Below are 23,685 nucleotides of genomic sequence, written 5' to 3'. Positions count from 1 at the left end.
GCTCGTTAAAGGAGATCTGCAGGTTTTAATCAAAGCAGCAGCTCCTGCTCTTCAGCCCTGTGTGCAGGGAGAGGAGAAGGCACAGAGCTTTCCTGTGCACATCACCTCCCAAACCCAGCCACGCTGCACAGGTCCACCTGCTACCAAGTCCTGGGAAAAGAAGAACAGATGAACTAAAAAGCAGAGGCAAAAAAACCCATCAGAAATAACTCTGATTTCCTGGTGTCATTTCTAGCCCAAACATTAATCATATGTTTTCTACATTTAGGTTTCTAGGAGCATATGTTTTGTCTGCTGTGCTCATTTAACTAATAGAAGTTCTGTTGAGAAAATGTGAAATAAAATTTGGCAGTAAAGTGATCTATATTTCACTTGCAACACGTTATCAGCCTGCAGCTGAGGCTACAAGAAATTCAAGAACTGAGGTTACAAAACTACACAATTATTGTGGGGTTTTTTGTTTTATTTTTGTTTTTCTCCCTTCCCCCCTTTTCTTTCAAATCTTACATTGGAACTTAGCTGGCAATTCAGTGTAATAGTGACGACACACTCAGCACCCTCCACCGATTCAGTGCTGGTTGGTGTCTCATAAAGAGCATTCTTCACCTGCTCAAAGAAAATATTTTCAGATGAAAGATTAATGAGTGGGGGGGAGGTGTGAACTTTTCTTCAAAACTATAAAATACACAAACACACCAGCAAAAACATTTTCACACAGAGTAGAAAGCATCACTTACCACACCCGCAGTTGGACAAACTGATAAATGATACTCAACACACGAGCCTAAATATACTCTGGGAAGATATTAAATTTTAATCAAATTACAGATTTTGAAATTTATCACCTTGTCTGTGTTAGATTTTTCAAATGTCTTGGGATTTGGTAGCCAATGCATTCAGCCCTCATGCATTTAATGTAGTCCTTAGGCCAGACAAGGCCTTAGAATCAATCCTCTTGGATTAGCTTGGCAGAGTATCATTCAGGAGCTTGCACTGTCCCTCCTTTATGTTGTGACCTGTAGTGTTGTGATTAGGCTTCAGCCTTCACTCCCCAAAGTGGTATTTGGGATACAAATTGGCTTAAAATACACTCAGTAACACGAGCTGTCAAACATTAGGAAGTAAAATGTAGCTTTGGAGATACACCCCTAAATGATACTCAAAATGAGGCTAAGAAAAAGCTGACAGAATGTACTTCAAACACTGTATTTATTACAAAGGTGCATAGAGTTTATGCCATTTGGTTTGAATACTTATGTTTAACCTACAAACAACATACAAAGCGAGGTTACAGTATGTAACAAAAGCAACAATGATTATCTACTAAATTCAATACAATAAAATATTCTACTGTATTTAATTTCACAGAACATTTCTGAAACAAAGGCACTTACAGAATTAAAACCAAATTAAGATATACTCTTTCAACATTTAAAGTTTTAGTTCCATTCCCCCTCCCTACAGCACTGTGGATAACTAGTGATGTGAAGGCAACAGCTACTTGGAATGACACACATCAGCAGTGCTTAAACTAAAAATTTATGGATCACCTCCTCCATTTTTTCTAAAACCATCTCATTCCTTTAACTGTATAAAAACAAGCTTCAACAAGTTGCAGGGCAACAGGCAAGTAAAATTTGGTCCTACACCTTATTGTTAATGATGATAAATTCACTAACAATAAGAAAAGATCTGATTAACTGCTCCAATTGTGAACTGGATCATTCTCTCTTTTTTCAATGAGTTTTGTAACTGAGTTAGTAACACTGCTGCTTAAGTAGTTCCTTGTGCATTAATGATTCATCTCTTCACTTGTCCATAGTTATCATTAGCACTTGTTCACTGAAGAAGTGTCAATCTCGAGGCTCCTTAACCCTTCCCCTCATCTCCTCCCACCCCCCCACACACAGGGGTGGCAATTCAGGACAATCTATTTGGTCTGTGCAACTTCTACACCAAAACTTCACATTTGGGAACCTCTGTTATTGCTGCCACTTCACTTTCCTGCTGCCTCCCTCATGACTGAGCCAACCTGTCACAAAACTGCAGATTTCCCTTTCATAACCCAAACACCCCATTACCAAGACTGCCACAGACTGATCCATTTGTCAGAGCAGATGGAGCAAAGAAGAGCAGGGCAGAGGAACAACCTCATCAAGCCCCACACTGGGATGCTCTGCCCGTGCTCTGAGAGCTGCTCTCCCTGGCCAGGCTCCATCTGAAGGTGCTGGAATAGTCTCTGCTCTCCTTCTACGTGAATAAACACAAGGGATCTACAGCAAGGGATTTATTTCTGCAGCTACTCAGTGCCCTCCCACACAGAAACATTCCAGGTTCCTAAGGCAACACCTCACCCTCCACACAGGACACACGATCCAGTGCTGGTTGTCTAACAGTGTAATGAAGCATTGCCTGCTTTCTCAGCTGACAAGGCAGGAAAGAGGAGGAACACAGACACAGGATACATGGATACATGCTCTGTGAGTGCCTCTTGGCACCATTTCATGCTGTTAACTTCAACACTCAGAGGTGTAACACAGGAGCACAGGTTGGCATGAATGTTGATGCTAAAAACTTTCTACAAGTTCCTTCTGAAATGCCCTGAAAACCTCCTTTAAAAAAAAAAATTTAAAAAAATTCAGAATAATCCAAAAATAGACTCAACAATCAGGAAGAAAAACAAGGCTGCCTTTGGCAGCAGCAATTTCCACCCACTATATGAGGTAAAATAATGCCACCAAACAATAATATACCTCCAAATGTAAAATCACGGGACAAATGGCTCAATGGCCTCTCCAAAAAAAGTAAAATCAGTGTAAAAGATATGTTAAAATTATGCATACAACTAACTAGATAGTTCTATGAGGATTAAAAACATATTGTATATCAATGTCAGAAAAGACAGAATTGTTGAGGACAGTGAAAAAAAAAACAAAACAACAACAAAAAACCCACCTTATTTGTTTGAGCAATACAAAATTTATGGAGCCAAAAGCCCCAGTAGTGGTAATAGTCATGAGGATGTCTCAAGATGTTTCATGGCTGAAAGCACTACCTTCTGAAAAATATATTACCTGGCTGTGACCAAATCCCTGCTTTCCCTGTCTTCTCATCTTCTGTTCAGCTTTATGGGAATGTTGAAGACAACAGGGAATTTTAATCCCTGCTTCGTGTTGGGCTGGGATTTCTTATCCCTCCCTGCATTTTGTTATTCAAATGCAGACTGAGTTTATAAAGGTCTAGAATTCTTAGGTTCCTGCCATATACAGTTCCCACTAGAGACAGTGGAAAACCCTAAGCATCTGAAAACCCCAATCTACTGCTGACATCCCATCTCTCCTGTAAAACAAATTCCCTCCCTGTGATGAGGCAGGACTGAATGCTGGCAGGTATTTCTGCTTAACATGTGGTTAAATTGCTAATTTTTCTTCCAAACCCATCACAAGAAATGACTGGAGTAAGCTTGTCCAACAACACCTCAACAGGAAATACTTGTCCAATAATTTTTATGAAGAATTTTCAAGTTTTCAGCTTTTGAGATATTTGGTCTGTTGAGTGGCAGAGAGTTTGGATTTGTTGTTAATTCCTAGCTCTAACACCCAGTGGAGGCACAGTTTTAAAGCCTTCAAATTGGGAAAGAAAACAAGGAAATCACCAACTCGTGCTATTTAGAGCTAGTCCAGAGACAATTAAACATGGTTTGCTACCCCTTACTGAAGGCAAATGTGTTGCAAAAAAGGAAAATTCCCTTTTGAATGGTAAATGAAATGTATTAAATGGCAGCTTACCTAACAATAGTAGCTTCAAAACAGGCAGAACATATGTAACATGTATCAGGTAGTTTCTCAGAGGTTAAGTTTTTATGTTTTAATACTGTGCAAAAGATTGCTACAGCTTTGGGTGTTTGACAATGCTCATATTAGACCAATCCTTTCAAAATTATTGCACAGCAAATGTTATTGTGGTTCTGTATTTCTGAAGTACTCCTTCTTCATGCTTCTCACTGTACTTAGAGCAAAATCTCTTTTTCTATTTGCTTGAGGTATAAATGAACAACTTCTGCAAGACAAACACTCCTTCCTCGGAGCATTAAACATACTGAATTACTTTTCACGTTATTTAGACAAAAGATTGCTGTCTTCAAGAAAAATATACTACTGGTGCAGGGTGTAAACAGAACAAATTATATTTTGAAAAGTTTCATATGCAGAAGCACAGTAGAAGAGCTTTTCAATAGGTGGGTTTCTGAGGATCCATGTAAGCAGGGTTGTAAGGGGGCTGGCTTGGGTAAGGGGCTCCAGCACCAGCTGCAAAAGCAAAACACAAAGCAAAAACAGATTTATAAAATGTACATTCTGGATTCTACATATAAAATGGCAACTTCTGGTTTCAGCACATGATTAAGAGGTTCAACTTATCCAGCATCTTAGTTGGACTTGAGAACAGCTTGTGCTCACTCACAGAGCATCTGCACTTCAGAAGTGAAATCATAAAAACCTTAATTCTTGTGGGATTTTGGGGGTTTTTTGATGCTAAGTATACATGTGAATTATGGCAGCCACAAGCTCATGGTTTGCCTTCAGGGTAGAACCTAGTCCAAAAAAAAAAAAAAAAAAAAAAAAAGGGGAACAGATCTGGTCCAAAAGTGGAAGTCAGGGTTGCACAAACAACAGGATATACCTGACAGTGTGCCAAGAAAAAAAAAAAAAATAAACCTCTGGGCAAAAGAAAAAGGACTAGAGAAATCAAATTTTAGGATTCCTTCAGGGAAAATGCTTTCCTCCTAAGTGTCACAGAGTTAATTAAAAAAGTTAAAGGGAAAAAAGTATCCCACCACTACTGAGCCATTGAAGAGTTTAACTCAGACTCTCAGAAGGCAGCCTTGTTTTCCAATATCGTGAGACAAGCTGCTCTCAGGTGGCACCTTCATTTTCAGGTCTGGCAAACAACACTAGTTCAAATAATGCAGCAGCTGATCAGATCCCTGGAAAGTTGTAGGTGTTGTTATCTCCTGCTGATCTTGTAAAGTGAGTGGGTTTGGCTCCTGTTTGGCAGAGCAGGTATCCTCTCCCCAGGGTGTGACCTAATTAAGAGCCTGCTCCTTGGTTAATAGACAGGAGAAATGAAGGAAGGAACTCTCACAATGAGACATTCTCAGCTGGCAGCATGGAAAGTGCTTTGGTATGCTCCCAGAAATAAAAACCCAACTTGTTCTAAGAACCAACAAACCAGCAACAGTTTGAGAAACCAGAGGGTAGAAGTGACGTGACTGGTTTATTGGCTCCCTCACACGAAAAAGATGAAGTCAAAGCACTTTGGCTTAATCCCATAAAACCCACAGCCTCTTTGGCATTTATAACAGAAAAACAGACTCAACAGGCCTGCCAGGTCAGTGTTTCCACATGTGGGGCTGGTCTGCACATTATTAATGTACTATTTCTAACTGGTCTGCAAATGCTTCAGACCATGAAAAGCCATTTCATATTTGAATTGTCCTGAAAGTTACTTTCCAAGGGCATTTATCTATTGATCAGGACTATACTTCACTTGTTACTTAGAAGAACAAATAATGTGGTTTGTAAGAGGGCTTGAAGATCCTAGGGCAGGTAACAGCCTAGTTTTGGCTCCTCTCAACAGCCAGAAGCCAATTGTTCAGAGAACAACTGTTACCAGCACAAGTGGGAATTAGTCATTGCAACAATAAGGCTGCATGAACACAATGCTGTGAAAGAAAGAAAGCTGAAGAAAAAAAGATTCTGGTAATTCCAACTGCTGGTTGGCAACAAACTGGTCTGAAGTTGATCAGACTTGGTATTCTCTAAACATAGTGACAAACTCCTAAAGAATACCATCTGTATATAGATTGAAACACATCATAGAATGGTTTGGATTGAAGGGACCTCAGAGATCATTCAGTTCCAACCCCCTGCCATGGGCAGGGACACCTTCCACTAGCCCAGGTTGCTCAGAGCTTTATCCAACTTGGCCTTGGACACTTCCAGGGATGCCCACAGCTTCTCTGGGCAACCTGTGCCAGGGCCTCATCACCCTCACAGGGAAGAATTTTTTCCTTGTATCTAATCTAACCCTACTCTCTTTTAGTTTGAATCCATCCCCCCTTGTCCTGTCACTACATGCTCTTACAGAATAGAGCTAGCAGATATCAGATTGGAGAGGGTCTGCAGAATCACCCAACTCCTACATATATCTGTTAATTGGGCTTTGATTTAACAGGAAATGTCAGCTGCACTAGGAAAACATTCTACTGGCTCCGCTGACAGTCCCACACACCACTTTGCCAGTACAGCTCCAGCTCACACCTCCTCTGGCAATGCTTAACATAGAAACAGTGACGAAATTTCCATGAGGATGAATTTACAGCACCCACCATAAGTTGAGTTTTACATCATTTGCTTACACATATGTTAATAAAGCCATAGAAAGTAAATGATGTAAACAACACAAAATTGGCTCCAGAGCAAGTGTCTCTCTGGCTGTCTAAGAGCTGAAGCAGCTCTCAGTGCTGCCTTACCTGCCACCGTCTCATGATAGGCCGGCGGTCCCGAGGGCTGCATGGGGTAAGGGGGAGGATACTGTGCAGGGTACGGGGCTACCGGCATTCCCGGCTGGGGCTGGATGGCCACGGGCTGGTATCCTTGATATGGAGCTGCTGGATAGCTGGGTGGCACTGCTGGTTGTTGGGGATAAGGAGCGTGGACCACTGTAGTGGTAGCAGTGGTGGTCACAACAGCTACACGCAAGGGAAAGAACACGGTTAGTGCTGGTGGTCCCAGGAGATCTCCTTCGACAGCCAACCACAGGAACACAAAAAAAACCCCAAAAAACATTCACCCTTAAGGTCAATTCCTCGCTTCAAACTCGGGGTAATTTCATTCTCAAAGTCCCACCATGGATTTAGAACCGTGTGCCTCTAAATTTCCTTTCCACTGATCTCAGTGCTGGTGAGAGCCTTCATGAGCTGGGAGAGCAGCCAACTCACCTCCTGGTGCCTCAACCACCCAGAGCAAAAGAACTTTTTTCTTGGACTCTTCTAAAACCAGGAACTCAACCCTGCAGCCAAGTTATCTATCATTTGGTGAAAGACTGGAAAAACTGCTCATTTCAAAATGTAATCTGCTTTTAAGGACTAAGGTGATAAATATCTCCTTTATCAGGTAAGGAGCTTCCATCATTATTACTAATACCAAGAGGTATTTCTGACTGTTATGTAGAGAAAGAGGTACTAATACCAAGAGGTATTAGTACCTCTTTCTCTACATAACAGTCAGAAAGGCAAATACACATTTAATTCATTGATTTTTGTAGGAGCTGACATTGGATTATTGGTTCATATCTCTTATTGGAATAGGGAGAATTAATACTTTCTAATAAACTGCAATGATTTGGTGTTTTGAGACCTCCTTCATCTTTATGCTGCAATTACAGACTTTGCTCAAGATTGCACTGTTGCAGTCCTGAGCCTCTTGTTTATTTTTCAGGTATATTTTTAAGAGACAGAGAAAAATTTTAAAAGTTATCCTACCCCCCCTGTTTATCTGAACAAAAAAAAAAAATCCCAAAACAACTCCCAAACCTCCCACCCTGGGGAGGGGGAAGGAAAACTTCTAAATTCTCAGAAAATATTCCAAAACATCTCTCTGCAGCTTCACATTCTGAAGTGCCTTCTTTTTAATGTTTTAAGCATTGCAACTTCTGAGCAGAGAGGTAAGGCAAGATAATTTTTACCTTTTGTAGGAACACTATTTCCTGGGGGTGGGAAAAGAAAAAAGTCTTGTTCCAAGAGGTGAAAAAGAAAATAGAGAGGTACTCACGCCGTGGCCTTCGACATGCTTTGTAGAGACAGCAACAGGAGCAGGTGAGGCACAGAATAAGAGTGATGACAATCACTGCACAAACAGTAACTCCAATCGCAATAAGGGTTCCAAAACTGCAACAGAGAGACCATCAGAGCTGATAAGAGTCACTCCTATACCAAACCTCCTGTAGCAAACACATTGCTCCACCTCCAATCTCTTACTACTTCATGCACTGGAATAAGAAAGAACTGTGCAGGGCAGTGCTGCAGGTCAGCTCTGCTGAGGCAGGGGAAGATGACCAACCCCTACCAAGGGGTTTTTGGTCCCTCTCATTTAATTGTGACTGTGATTCTTGGTTTTTTAGTGTGATTGTGTGTCCCTTTATGTATTCCAAAAGCTTACAGTAGTAAGGTTTCAAAACCACGAGTTCCACGACTTGATTTCCCAAGCACTGCTTGCCTGCTCTGAGCACACGGGCAGGCAGGCCCGAAAACAAAGCACTTTGGGTGACTTTGGGGTGACAGCAAGTTCTTCCCACATTCCTCAGACCTCCCAGTGCCCAGCTCGAGGCAATCCCAGCACTCAACAAACAGACTCTTGGCAGGTTCCTTGGCATTTGTAAACAGCTGTTTTAGAAGCCATGGAAGATCTGGAATTCTGCAAACTTTACTGCCACAGCAAATATGTCAGGCTACATTATGGGGGACAGAAACACTGCCTAGAACTCCAAAACCTGGTGTGGCAAGGCCAAAGATTACACCTGCTTTGACTTCTCTGATGAGCATCAAATGATGGAGGCAGACAAACAGTCACCTCTGGAAGCTTTACAAGTTTACCACACAGGAGAGAAAAGGTATCACAGCAAAGCCCAGTGACAATTCCCTTTAAAGTGTTAATGCCAATGATGTGTTTCTTACTGTCTGAAATCAATAAAGTCTTCCTCCCATGGAAGCCAAAGTCTCCAGCATTTTTATTTCTTTAAAAAAAAAAAAAAATAGTGCACCATGCATCAGTTTTGGGAACAATTGCAGGAAATCAGTTTTAACGAACAACAACCTCTAAAATAACAAGCAGAGAGCTGGTTTTGTATCCATCCTGTTTTCGCTTCTTGGTAAAAATTTTGGCTACAGAGCTCTAGTTTTTTCCTGCTCAGTTTCCTGTTAACAGCTTTAAACAAAACCACACAGCTCCAGAACCTCCAGCAATTTTCACTTGGCTGCCAAACAGCCACCAAATGGGAAAACCACTTTTGAGTATCAGTGACACTGGAAGGTTAAATAATTGCCAAAAAAAAAAAAAAAAAAGCAAAATGCTCTATCCTTAGCCCAAATTTGGGAGACCTCACCTTGTTCTTCTAGAGCAACTTAACCCTTAGTAAGCTGAGCACTGACTGAGTGTGAGCACTGAAAAATAAACCAGGTTCAGTTTAAAATGCATTTTTTTCCCCTCAAGAGAGGCTCCATCAGTTTTATTCTATTTCTGCAACAACTAGAAGAAAAAAAATTTGGGTCAAATCTCTTTCAAAAATATGAGCAAGAATTTTATCTAACTGTAACTCCATCTAATTTGTGAAGCACTAAATACAACACTGTGGACTGAGTCACAAAGTGCTAAATATGATAGTGTGGATTGCCTGTAGTCACTGCAATTCAGCATTTACATGTAAAACAGGAAGCAGGAACTGCTGCAGCCTCCTGAAGTCGCAGGAGCCATGTCAGAAACGCTGCCAGGAAAGAAAACAGACCATTGCAACACAGCTGCAGGGTGCAAAGATGCAACCATGTGTCGAGGAACATGTGCATGTTTTGCCACATTTATCTGCAACTTTACAGAAGTTTTTTCATATGCTGACCTGCAGATCCAGATGCTTTCCTAACCACTCAGCTTTTAAGTGCTCCCCCCATCCTCATGAGCATTAGTTTCATTTCAGCACAGTAAGTTCACAGCCAGTTCATCTCCACCAAAAAAAATCCCATTTCTTTCAAGCCAAGTATAAAAGGGAGGTACAGGTGCAATTTCAAGAGAAGCAGAGAAAGAAGTGTGTGCGATGGATTTGTACATTAGCCTTAAATACCTGATTGCAGTGTCCACAATAAACAGCATGAATGCCTGTGACAAACTACAGACACCTCTGGAAACTGCATGACAAGAAACATCAGCTGCAGTTACTGATATTTGTGGAGCAGCCAAGTTTTCTTTCCTCTTGTTCCCACTTCTGCATCAGCCCTGAGGGAGATCTCTCACTAGGGAAGTTGACTTTATTTCCACTACACACAGTGATTCCCAAGCAACATTAGAAGAGACAAAGGAAAAGAGTCCTCTGGGTTCTTCCTTCTTTCCTCAGTAAAGAAGGAAAAAAAACCAACAACCCTTTTTGCTAGTGAGCTCTGCCAAGGAAAGAAATTCTTCTGTCAAGGGAAGAGATTAAGACTGACTAAAATTCTTCACTTTTACACACAAAGAAATTCTTTGAACTTCAGCAGAGGCTGGGCAGAATCAAACATACCAAGGAGATAAAAGTGGAGCAACATTTACTCATCATAAATTACCCAGCAGAGCAGGAAACTGGCAGAGCCCCCTTATCTCTCACGACCAAATCCAGCACGAGCACAGGCCCATCTGCAGCCAAGCTGGCCATGAACAGATAAAAATACCGGCCACGGGCTCCATTTATTTATTTTTAATGAAGTTTTCTGTTCAATGAAGCACACCTCATATTTAGTACCTAGAATAAGGAATGTACTAAAAGCAAAGCTAAAAGAAAACCTTAAACACCATGTCCATGTTTTCACCAAGTTGTTAGGGACACCCTGTGCCTTTGCATCACTTGTCTGCATCTTTGTTAAATGACAGAACCGCAGCACTGTGACATTTTGCATCCATCTTTTGGAGAGCTAACTATATTTAAAGTCCAGGTGTGTCATGTGTGTACACTGAGAGCAGTTCTGTGTTTGTGTGTGTAAACACTGATTCAGTTCTAGCCACTGAAACACTCTGTGATTGCTGCAGACCAAAATTACAAGCCTTCAGAAACAGCCCAGTGGGTGAAATAACAGAGGAGTTAGTCCTTCTCAGAGTTTCCTAAGGAGTGTAACAACTGATTACTGGCAGACGTTTTTATCACCTACTTCACAGCAGATAGTTTTCTTGCCAGCGCTTGGGCTCACACAGACTAATGTCTTGGAACAGCAGAAGGTAGCAAAACATTTACACAAAACAAAACTGTAAGTGCTATGAACTTGTAAGTCATGTCATCAACACTCTCAACGCTGAAGTACTTCAAAAATAATTTTTTTTCAAACTATTTCTATTTACAATCAAAACTAGCGATACCCTTTTGGAGTTTCTGCATGGTCAGGCAGAATCTTATTGTAATAATGTCTTTTTACTGTACAAGGAGTACTGTCCTGAGAACTTCTTGAGCATTTAAGGGATATCCCACTAGTAAAACTATTGGAAAAAAGTGCAAGAAGGCTTCCACTAAGAGATTTTACTCAAGTGAGGCCACAGTGATCCTCAGCATACTTAGTGAACCATCTGTGCTTCAGGAGACAAGATATTCTGGATATGTATAAAAACTCTCTTGTAGAGAGCTTATACTCCTTTCTTAATACAAAACTATTCTTTAATTTAATTGCTTTCATCTGATCAATCCACCTAAAGGATTCTGAAATTATTTGAAAAAAAATTACACTCACATTAAATGACAATTTAATTACCAACTGTTAGCATTGTACACAGATGACAAAGAACTGACACGAGGGACTGTAGCTCACAGATTCTTCCCCTGAATGGTTAAACTGAGAGAGAAAAAAAAAGCCAACCAAAACTGAAAGCACACCTTCCCCTCTGCATTCTGCAAACAAACGTCAGAGAGCAGAAATCAGGGTGGCCACGGCACCAGATCAGAATGCTCTGGTGAACAGAGGTTTCCAGACACCCACATTATATATATCATAGTCTCCAAATAAAGCACACACAGTTATTAACAGCCTGAGCTCAGTCCCTGCTGTTTCCTGCCTCTTTCTCTTCACATAAAAGGGAACTTTTGCCAGTGATTTAGTAAAAAACCAAAATAGAGGTTTTACTGCAGCAACGATAAACTGGACTTCTCATAAAATGTACGGGAAAGTAAATATGGAGAGACAATGCCCTGCCCTTTCCTACCCCCACCTCTCTCCTGCCTTGCCCTCCTCCACTCCTGCCCCTATTCTCTCACCTTTGGAAAGCACTGAAGTGTGTGAGAACGTTTCACAGCCTCGCCTTACTTTTAAGGCTGGTTAATTATTCAAAATATCTATCAGCTCATAAAAAGGGAGTTCAGTGATTAGTGCCTTTTGTTACCGAATGAGATGTAATGGACATATTAAAAATGTGAGAATCAAGCCCGGGATCTAAGTAGTACAATCTGTAGAAGCTAATTCTCAAGGCAGTTGCTCATGTTGGAGATTTCTACCTTCAATACTGTCAAGTGGAAAAAAAATACTTCGAGGTTATTTAAAGCATTTTAAAATATCCAAGTTTCAATTCCAGCAATGTATTTTTAACTCTAAGTAGTTTGAATCACTTAAGTCAGCGACATTTTCTGAGTCCTGATGTAAAGAAAGTTTTTGCATATCTGTGCACTGCAGTGTGTCCCATTGACATGAAATTTTTGTCTTCAAAAAGAGAAAACATCCCAATGAACAATGAGACCACCTAGTTCTGAAAAATTAGTTAAAGCAGCCTATTTATTTCACAAGCTTTAGTCTATTCCAAGATTTGTTCCATGTTGGCAGGGTCCTTTTCAAAAGCGCTGCTGCTTTTGAAAACAAACATTTACAAATACTGAGTTATGGCTGTAGCATGGGGTGGTCTGGAAAGACTTCAATAGATAATTTAGGCCATTCTTGAAAGTAAAAAAAAAAACAACCAACAACTGAGTATATGCATATCATTCTTTACTGCTCCAGAAAAGGATACAGTTCCCAGGATGGTAAATGTCCAGGCTTGCTTTGACTGAGGTGTAGGGCATGACCAAACAAGTCCCCAGAGAAGTTTACCCAAGCCCAACATTTTAGTCACAGCCATACAATGCCACATAATGCCTCTAAAGCTTAGCAGGAAAATAAAGGATAAACTCTTATTTTAAAAAAAAAGCAATATGACTTCCCAAGAGTCTTTCAGAGGGATTAGTTTTTACAGCTTTACTAACAACACACTTCCTCGGTTTGATGTCTTAGCACGAAAATTCAAAGTATCAGAACCATTTTCATAGAGATTGACAGAAAAACATTTACTATTACAAAGAAAGCAAACCCATGGGAAAACACTGGCCTGACTTTAAAACTCGGTGAACTGATCAGCCTATTTTAGCACAGCTGGGTTTTGGGCCACAGGAGGTTCAGCACAAGCAGACAATCAAAATATACATCACAGTAAAGCCTCCTGGTCCAGGTGCAATCACACCATGGTCTCCTCCAGATGTTTTACCTGTGAGCCACCTCCCCAAAACAGGATCTCTGCAGGATCAAGAAGTTCCCAAGTGATTCTTGTGGTGGGCAACAGGCAAGCTTCAGACTCAGACCGATATCAGCATGGTTTCAAAATCATGAAATCTTGGTAGTTTCATCAGACTGGCAGGTTTGGGTAACTGCAAAGTCATTTTATAAGCTATGCAATGCAGTGAAGTGTGGGCTGGAAGTGTGATGTCTGCATCAGTTTTTCAAATGTTAAGTCAGTACTTGAGGCTGTTTCTCCTGGGGTCCTGCCCACATACAGTCCCCCAGTGTCAAGAAAAGAGTTTCATCTTATTCTGACTGACCCACCAGTGTGGTACCAGCTCAAATCATCACTGATTGCAAACTGCATAGACACAGATTAACTGCCACTGGAAACCCCCAAAACTTAGCACAACTTGCCATAGTTCTTTCTGGGTACCCTCAAAAAAAAAAAAAAAAAGCAAAGATTGCAGCAGGAGCCCCCCTGAAACAACTCCTGGGACACCTCTGCTCACCTGCAGTGTAAACAATCCTGAGCTGTGTCCTCCAGAGTCCACCCATGGCTGAGCACAGCCCAGGGACCCTCAGCACCAGCCAAGCCAGCTCTGGCCTGAGAACCCATCCCAAAGGAGCAACAATAATGCCAAGGGAACCCAAGAAGCCCTGGAATTGCAAGAGTGTTATAGGAAAACAGAATGCAAGAGCCTTTTGAGAAGTTTGCTAAATATGTACTGAATGGGGTCAGTCCTTTTTCACTTTGTTCAAAGAGGAAGCTGATGTGGGTTACTTTAAGCCCAAAATAATAAACTTTAATTTTATACACAAAGACCTACTGGAAGCAAAGCTAATTTTTTTTTAAGACACTAAATTCTCTTTTCTTTTTTTCAAATAACATGAAACAAGTTTAGCATAACATGTTCTTAAACAGCCTATATGAGAAAGTGGCAGGGAGGGAACTTCCTGGAGTTTGTGGTTTTACACAGACATCCAACACCCTGATCCAACAGGTTATTATGAAATATGTATGCAAACATCTCTGCTTGGTCCATAAACAGTGCACTTGTACTAAATATGTCTATTTACATAAATCCCTTTGTAATGCACACTAAAAATACAATTTTCCGGTGGGGTTTCCCAGGAAACCTATTATTGTACACTCTGTAGACAACTGAGAGTAATTGTTATAGGTAAATGGAACATTACAATATGCACTCAACAAGAGGAGAAGCCAGAGCTGCATTCAGAGGGACCGAAGTCTTTTATCAACAGTGGAAGAATTAACACTGCAGCTTCATGCAGGACCCTCAGCATATAAACTATCCTTAAACACAAGGTAAGGCCTTTGCTCCTGTAGATGGTAAATAAATTTTAAATGCTCTTTAGTGGTACAAAGAGAAATTAAACTGATTACAGACACAGATATTTAAGGCAAGCAAAGTGAGTCAGTTCCCCTCCTACCATCAGGATTCCAGTTCAATGACACACTAGGTTACCCCCTGCTCCAACTAAAATTTGGGACCAACAGTGGGTCCCATGTGGGCAGTGGGAAGGATTTTTTTAGGTGGTTAATTGAATTAATAGAACAAGTTCAACTGAAAAAGAAATTAAGTGCCACAGAAAAATTTTTCTCCACAAAAACTGCAATACTCTGAATTTGCTACTGCCAATACTATCCAAATTTTAGAAAGCAAATTTAAGCACCTAATTAGAAACTAATTTGGCTAAAGAGTTAAAGGATTTTTTTCCTGGCAAATTGCAACCTGGTGTATGACTTGCCAAATTCACTGAAACTACAGTAAAAGGAGGTTTAGACCAGGTCACACCCACCTGCTTTGCTTGCTTTATAACCCAGCTCTCATAGGAAACACACATCTGTCTTTACCCACACTACTCATATGCCATCATACAAAATCATATGTAAAAGTTAGAAACACTGAGTTTAAGCAGCAGCAAAGTTTAAATTAGATAAATTAACTACCCTATACTGCTATGAATTGACATCTTGCCTCACTCCCACCCCCTCTCTTTGGGAGTTATTACTCATCCAGCAAACGAGGATCATCAAGGAAAATATCACACTGCACAAAAGAGAACAGACCTCTGCAGCAGAGGTCACATCTGGCCAACCACTACTACTTTTAACTGGCACTGATCATTAACAAGACTCTCACCAAAAAGTCACAAAAGTGACTGATGACTGGTTCCTTCCACAATCTAAAAAAAAAATTAAAAATAGAGGGTTTAAAGTTTACCTCTCAGTGGAATTGAGAACCAGAGATCATGCTAATAAGCACAAAGGCGTATCACATTAAAAATGAATGGTATAAAATGTTTTTAATAAAAACAGACTTTGTCAAAAGACTGACCTTTGCACAATTGTTAATTTCCTAAAATTAAACTGATTTGTTCATTTCACAGAAGACCCTACAACTGCATTTTTAAAAGGCTGGGCATTGACCTCCTCCCATAATACACAGTCTAACAACAAATAAGTCTAATAACAAACGACACAGTCTATTGCAAAGACATCCAGCTACATCTCAGGCCATGGTTATTTTATGGAAGGATATGAAAAGGCAGAGCTGGAGCTATATTTGGAACCCACATGCTCAAACTTTCCTATATCCTAATAAATACCCATGGTGATCTTTTAAACATGTTTTTAAAGAAGCCTTCTATGTCTCTTTCTCTAGGACCCTCCCCTGAGCGTTACCACTTTCACAAGCTCTCTCCACAGTCAAAAATTCACTGTTTTCAGAGTTCCATTGTGTAGAGAGGCACAGCAAAGCCCACACACTTCGAGGGAGTATTTGTAGGTACACACAGTCAATGAATACACAGCCACAGGAAAATTAACTCCTGAACACAGTCCAAGCAATCAATCTCACGCTGTCTTTGTAGGCTTGGGCCAGGTTGCCTTGTTTGTTGCTGTCCAACAGCCTTCTGTCGTTAGCAGAGCACACAAACCCAACCATGCACATCTGCCTCCTGTGCCAGGACAGCATTTTTCAATCTCCCCTTCCTCCCTGGTTTCTGAGGAAACGAACCTGGGGGAGATTTAAGCCCAGTGCCTGCAGCTGCTCTGCCGGCTTTAAGGAGCTCCTTCACCAAGAATGAGGTGAACACAAAAGCAAATGCTCTCCAGTGCAAGTAGACCACTACAAATTGGGCAAGCTTACATTTACTTTTCATGCCAGTAAAAAGCACACAAACATTTTTTTTAAGCAGCTTCAAATCCAAATCTCGGTTGTTTCCAGGCAAAAAGCTTACATTCCTTGGCGAGATTAGCCTGTGCCTGAGCACAAGCCTCTCAGAACAGGCTCTGTGCTGTTTAACCCATTTATTACATAAAATACCAAGACCCAGTACTGGAAAAGAAATTCTCTGCTTATTGAATAGAGGCTGCTTACATTTCTAGAAGTTCTTTTTCCAAGTTTCATGGAGTTTCCCTCTCTGTGGACATTCAAAACCCACCTGGATATGTTCCTGTACAACCTGCTCTTGGTGACTGCTGTGGAGGTGGGGTTGGACTAGATGATCTCTTCAGGTCCCTTCCAACCCTAACAATTCTGTGATTCTGTAATAATCTTCATGATTTATTCTCTTACCCCTGCCAACCTATTACAGATGCTGGAGTACCCAAATACTCTGGAAAGTGTAAACTGGAGTCCCTGATAGTGATAGGGGAGGAGGAGAAATGGGTTATAGTTCAATATCACAGTACTTTTGACCTTGTTTGTGGAGAAAACATAGCCTTGAAGACACCTACACTGAGAGAAAGCAAATTAGGATAATTATATCTTCCACTGTTAGAGATGTACCGGTTTTGCCAAGTTTTGCCTGCAGCAGACTATTCAGATGCTGCATCTCAGCCAAAGGCAGGCAGAATGACATGGATCTTCTCCATTTCACAAAAGGACAACTAAGCCACAAGGCAACAAATTGCTCAGCCCCTGACAAACCCCAAATGAGCACATCCCCAGGGCAACAAGGCTGGTCTGTCTCTGCTGGCCGAGGCTTCCCAGGAAGTTGTACATTCTGCCTCCCTCTTCCCATCACATAAGGACGAACAGCCTTTCCTCAAGCATTGCTGGATCTGTTACACAAATCTGCTGCAACTTCAAGGCACAAATTAATTCAGAAACAGAGTCAAATTAACTGTGTACACAGACAATGTGAAGTTTTGTTTCCAATTAGAAAACCTGGTATCGGCTGCCCCAACTACATTATTTTCTTCTGCAACTCTTGATACAGATGTTCTGAATTGCTCTACCTCCTTAAACACTCAAATACTTCACAATTACTTGAATTGTTGATGTGAGTCATCTAATTTCCTTTTCCAGTAAGGAAAATTGGCATACCAAGGCTAAATAATCAAGTTACCAATGCAAATTATAACAAGAACTGTACTGGTGAATCAGTGCTCTGCTTTTTGCACAGTTTCTTGAAACAAGTATACTATGTACAGCAGAATGAAAGGGGAAAACTAACCAAATTAGCCTTACTGCTCACAATCCATCTTTGAAACCAGGGCAAAACAGGGAAAACTCAGTAATCCAATTAAAAAGGGGGGGAAAAACCCCTGAAACAACTTCCAGTGGTAAATCCTTGCCACAGTGCATTCTCTAGCAGCAGAAATTGTAGAAATTGCTTATGGCCACATCTCACATGCAAGAAAAATGGTGGCAAATTTATCAAGTTTAGTGGTATAAAACCCACTCCTATCCCCTGACCTAAAAGCTCCACAGTATCTTTAAGGACTGATCAACAACAGAAAAAAACCTGAATCTGAGTTAACCTTGACTTTTATTCCTAGAATGCTTCCCTTTGCTTCCAAATGCAGCATTCTGGGAAGCAAAAAGTGCTTTCAAGTACTTAAAAGTGCAATATTAAGACACTCCAAAGCAATGTAATTTACTGTCTTTAAAATGTCCAAAGACTACTGTGAAGTACACTTAACAGGATTGCCCAAAGTGCCTTGCACTCCTGCCTCAACAGCACATGATAGTCGGTATTAAACACTGAAAGATGCTAATATTAAAGGATAATAATAAAAAGAAACCTACAAAAAACGGTGCTTTGCTTGCACTTCTGCAGAAGACCCCAGAATAAACACAGCCAAGAAGCAACAGTAGAAGTAAACTAAAAACTCCTGAGCCAGACAAGACAGAGAACATACATTCCAGCATTAACCCTTCCCTTGGGAGAAGAGACAACACAGGGTCTAGTAGAAAGTCCAGGAGTAGTTGTGAGAAGCCCTCGGAGAGGGGAAGTTCTCTTAAAAACCCAGGATTTATGAGCAATGTGTCAGGGTGGTAACTCAATCTAGAAATAAGCTTGAGGCAAGAATGGGGAACTAAATGCTTTCTGACCAGGAAACCATCACCTTCTCCTTTTCAAGGGCAGTGCCAAAGGCAGTATTTGCAACTCATGAGAAAGAACAGGGCACTAAAGGAAGTTGCCCTTTGTTGTCTCTCCTCACATTACAAGTGGTTTGAAGAATGTGGTTATCTTGTTGGAGATACAAAAAGATATCCCAACTGACATCAGACCTTCTTTCTACACAATAAAGTATTAAATAAACATAGTCATCAAGGAAAAATGCAAAACCTGTCTTTTAGAAGAAATTGGCATGGAGAGAGAGGGCGGAGCACACCTTGCAGGAAGGAACCAGGGACAACTCTTCCAGAAGGAATACAGCTTGCTACTTGGTTAAAACAACATACAAAAACCTCAACACACCACACAAAACCCTGGGCAATGTCTGTAACAAAACAAAAACCTGCTGGCTGCGGTCACAGTCTCACTCACTGCAATTCCCAGTGTTGAAACACCCTAAATGGGACACCTCAGTCATAAGTCATTTGGGAAAGTTCTGAGATGTGGTTTTCCTCTGGAGTCACATCCGGGTGGCTTTTGAAGGACAGTACTTCTGTGAGTAATCACCACCCTTCTAATAAAATTGCCTAACCAGAAAGTTTGATGTTAAGTCTAGGCCTTTGCACAACACTAATTTTTCAAACCTGAGGGTTCCCTGAAAGGGAAAAGCAAAATCACCCATTTTCTTAAACTGAGACATCCATGATTCTCTTTGTCAGACATTCCATAGCCAAAACCAAAGATAATTAAAGCAATTTAAGTGCTCCTTCCTAAGAGAGCAAGGCCGACTGCAAGATAAGGCTCACGGCTGCTGTCCTGCAACCACATATTTGAAGACAGGGAAGATCAGTCTAGCTCATAGGAAGGAGCATCCCTCCTCCAAAATATTTGCTGTCTCAGCCCTTTCCTTATGGAAGACACCTCACCAAAAGCGACCAAGGCTCCAAGACATCCACGGACCCCCCGCACACCGCCGCGGCAGCGCTGCCTTTCAGTGCCTCCAGCGCGGCTCCTTCCTCCCGCGCAGGAAAAGATGCGTCCGGAGCTACCCAGGGCGGGGGGCTCGGCCCGGGGGTGCCGCGGAGGGCGCAGAGCCCCGACCCCCGCGGGGCGATGCCGCCCGCACGGCCCGCGCTCGCCGGCCGGTGCCGAGCCCGCGCCCCGCGGCCAGCCCCGCCGGAGGCAGCGGGAGCACCGGGCGGACCCACCGCGGCACGCGGGGCCAGCCCGGCTGGCAGGGTCCCCGCGGCCGGCCAGCCCCGCCCGGAGCCCCGCTCGCCCCATGGCTTACCCACGGCTTTACCCCCATGCTCGCCGCCGCTCGCCCCGCGGCCGCCGCCCGGCCCCGCGCACGTCACCGCGCCCGCACCGCCCCTTCTTAAAGGGGAGCCCGGGTGTCCCTCCCGCCGCCCTGCGCCGCTCGCACCCACGCACGGGCATCCGTCAGAGAGCGCTCGGCATCGCCGGTGTCTCCGACGTAAAGCGTTCCTTATTCCAACATGGAAGTGTTGGAGCAAGGCCAGAGCGGGTCACGAGGCTGATAAAAGGATTGGAGCACCTCCCCTGCGGACACGGGCTGAGAGGGCCTTGAGGGGAAGCCAAGTGCCCAGCTGAAGGAATTTGGTCTGTTCAGCCTGGAGGAGACTGAGGGGAGACCTCATCGCAGTTACAGCTTCCTCGGGAGGGGCAGGGGAGGGGCAGGCACTGATCTCTGCCCTGTGGGGACGAGTGACAGAACCCCAGGGAACAGCCTGAAGTTGTGTCAGGGGAGGTTTAGGTTGGATATTAGAAAGAGGTTCTTCTCCCAGAGGGTGGCTGGGAACTGAACAGTGGTCACTGCACCAAGGCTGACAGAGCTCAAAAAGCATTTGGACATGTAGTGTGACTCTTAAGGATGGTCCTGTGCAGGGCTAAGAGGTGGACTAGATGATCCTTGTGGGTCCCAACTCAGCATATTCTGTGATTCTGAGTTGGAGCTGTTCAGCCTGGAGAAGAGAAGGTTGTGTGGAGACCCCTTAGCAACCTTCTAGTACCTGAAAGGGCTTCCAGGGAAGCTGGAGAGGGACTCTTTATCAGGAACTGCAGTGATAGGACAGAGAGTAATGGGTACAAATCGAAAGAGGGGAAATTTCAGTTAGACAGTAGGAAGAAAGTTTTTACTGTGAGGGTGGTAAGACACTGGAACAGGTTTCCCGTGGAGGTTGTGGCTGCCCCAACCCTGGCAGTGTTCAAGACCAGGATGGATGGGGCCTTGAGCAAACTGATCTAGTAGGACGTGTCTCTGCCCATGGCAGAGGGGGTTGGGACTAGGTGATCTTTAAGGTCCATTCCAACCCCTTAACATTCTATGATCTACCCCTGCCCTCTCTTCATCATCTTCCACACTGTGAAAAGCTGACACGTTTTCACAGCAGGACTCCTGTCATCACTGACATAGGATTAAAGGAATTTACTTTTGCCACACATTGAAACAGAAGGAGAAATATGGTTAAAAACTTAAGGGCAAAAGATGCCAGAAAACCAAGGAGATACTTCAAACAAAAGCAGATTCTCTTCCTCAACCACTATGGATTTTCTAAGAGTACAGAGCAAAGAGTAACAGCCATAAACTAAAATGGGATGTTCCACCTCAACATGAGGAAGAACTTTTTTTCACTGAGGGTGACAGAGCACTGGAACAGGCTGTCCAGGGAGAGTGGAGTCTCCCTCTCTGGAAACATTCAAAGCTCAACTGGACGGTTTCCTGTGTCACCTGCTCCAGGTGACCCTACTGCAGAACTCCAGCTGTTCTGCAATTCTGTGCTAATGCTTCAATCTCGTGTTCAGCAGGGAGGATATGGACTATTCCAGCACAGATTCATGAAATGGTTTAGGCTGGAAAAGATCTTTAAGATTATCAAGTACAACTGTTAACCTAGCACTGCCAAGTCCAGTGTACTGATTACACAATGAAGAATTGCTAAATAAATCCCATTTTAAAAGCTTGCATGGCTTACCTGAGGCCAAGAGGCAAGTCATCATCAGGGTCCTGAAAATCCCCCAGGTCTGAGTCAGGGATCCTGTAGCAAGAAAATTCCATTTTTGAGATGAATTCATGACTTATTGAAGTTACCTGGCTAAGTTCCACACGCTCATGAAAAGTAATGTACACTAAAAAGAGATTCATATTGTCATCTGCGGCACTAAGAGCATGGATTTGACATTTGCCTGACAAAGACCTTCCAAGACAGTTTTGCAAAGTCCAAAAAAAACCCCAGACCATTCATTGAGATGACAATAGATTCAGAATAGCCATGGATCAATGTACTTACTGAATTAGTGATAAATAACTAAGGTTGGCCACTGATTAACAACTCGTGCTACGTTAACAAATCCAGCTTATCAATAAGATTACCTTCACTGTTAATTAAGCTTAGTTTCACCTGGGTATGCTGACAGGCATCCCTGAGGCATCTCTGCTTTGGGGAGGAGAGGAGCAAGCACAGCAACTTGTCTGCAAAGTGGGGTTATATTCTCATCCTCTACATGGATGATTAATTTTATAATACCAATTTTATAATGAGGGTTTCTGTTACCTTCAGTCAAACTGAGTTATAAGACTTATGGCTGAATCAAAGGCAGAACAGAACTGTGACACTTCAGTGTTGCTCCCTCCTCCACCCAGCTGGGGCAGCAGTAAAGGCCATTGGACCTTTGCCTGTAGTCTTTGTTCCCACCAGCACATTATAGCCACACATCACTAGGTCCTCCAAGGACCAGATTTATACTTCTAACAAGGACTGTTATGCCTGGGTAAGGGGAAGCAAGGCTCACATCTCCATACAAAGGTCTGGGTGGTCTTCTGTGCTTCACAGAGACAATATTGAGCTGAGGCCAACACTTCACCCCAGACATCACTCACAGGTTAAGCCTTGCTTGAGCCAGCTGCAAGATAAGCAATGGCTCAGCTCCTGTTTGTGCTCAACCAGCCTCATCCATTCTCCACAGCAAGGCTGGCGGTTTTCCACATAATCCACACTGTGACTGCAGACACAACTCCACAATAGGTGGGTTTACAGTGTGTCCTCTCTCCTCATCTGGCATGCCTTTCATTTGGTAACATTTTCCATCTGGAGTAGGTACCAGTGGTACACAGCCAGCATCCTAAACCCAAAGCATTCTGAAGTGTGAAGTTATAGCTTTCAATAACAAGGACTTTACACAGGATATACTAATACTGACAAGGATAAACGTTACAACAAACATTACTGCATGTTGTATCGGGCCTCAGAGCCATCCCACCACAGTAAAACCAAGAATATTAAAGATTCATTCCAACCAGCTCTTGGACATCAATTCACGGATTTTTTTGGTTGCCTCGTCTTCAAACTCGGTCTTGTCAAACTTATCCCAAAATTCTCCTAGTTGGGCCTCTTGAATCTTATTTAGAAGATCTCCTGGGACAGACATCCTCAAAGAAAAATTAAATTGGGTATAAGTATCTGAAAATGCTCAAGAAGACACACATCAGTTCATGCATCAATTTACCCACCTCACTATTCCCATTTTACAAGTTACAAGCATTAATGCTGATCCTGGACAGAGCCAAAAATAGAGCTGAAAGATCCCTTAGAAAGGTTTAACCATTAAACTGTGTATTTTTTTTTCATTTAATGACAGAATTATAATCTGTTGTATACATTCTGTTTGCCTCCTACCTTCCATTATGTAGAACACACTGAAATTGTTCAGCAAATCTTAATATTACATTAGAGCAGCAGAATCGATTTGTGCAACTTCCACAGCAGAAGTCAGGACAGGATTGTGCAGGTTGTTCTTTGCCAGAATAATCAATATATGCCTGACAATCCTCACCCAAAGCTGAAAAGAGTTATAAATCAATAGTTAGTAACTAAAGAATTAATCATATAAAGTCTCTTTCTTATACTGATCAGCATACCCAGGTTAACACTTAAATGTTACAATAATTTTGGTTAGGTCTAACAAACCCAATATTTCCTTTAGTGTAT

The 23,685-nt window shown here is 42.2% G+C and overlaps 1 protein-coding gene across 2 annotated transcripts; it reads right to left on the bottom strand.

Annotated features, from left to right (window-relative positions):
* Window positions 1-1,192: 1,192 nt before the first annotated feature.
* SHISA5 (shisa family member 5) lies at window positions 1,193-23,685 on the bottom strand. 2 transcript variants are annotated; one of them, XM_029958211.1, is made up of 6 exons: window positions 23,374-23,685; window positions 22,995-23,126; window positions 21,673-21,735; window positions 7,833-7,948; window positions 6,533-6,751; window positions 1,193-4,307 (listed from the first exon to the last, which is right to left on the bottom strand). In XM_029958211.1, exons 2-6 carry the CDS (start codon window positions 23,123-23,125, stop codon window positions 4,231-4,233), a joined length of 606 nt encoding a protein of 201 aa, XP_029814071.1. In that variant the 5' UTR covers window position 23,126; window positions 23,374-23,685; the 3' UTR covers window positions 1,193-4,230. The 2 variants fall into 2 exon arrangements, with proteins under 2 accessions (XP_029814071.1, XP_029814070.1); XM_029958210.1 differs by lacking the exons at window positions 22,995-23,126; window positions 23,374-23,685 and having other exon boundaries at window positions 21,673-22,006.

Source organism: Manacus vitellinus, unplaced genomic scaffold (assembly GCF_001715985.3).
Source record: "Manacus vitellinus isolate BGI_N305 unplaced genomic scaffold, ASM171598v3 scaffold_14_pilon, whole genome shotgun sequence".
NCBI lineage: Eukaryota > Metazoa > Chordata > Aves > Passeriformes > Pipridae > Manacus > Manacus vitellinus.
Note: the sequence above shows the minus strand (reverse complement) of the source record. Positions and strands in the feature narration are given on the sequence as shown.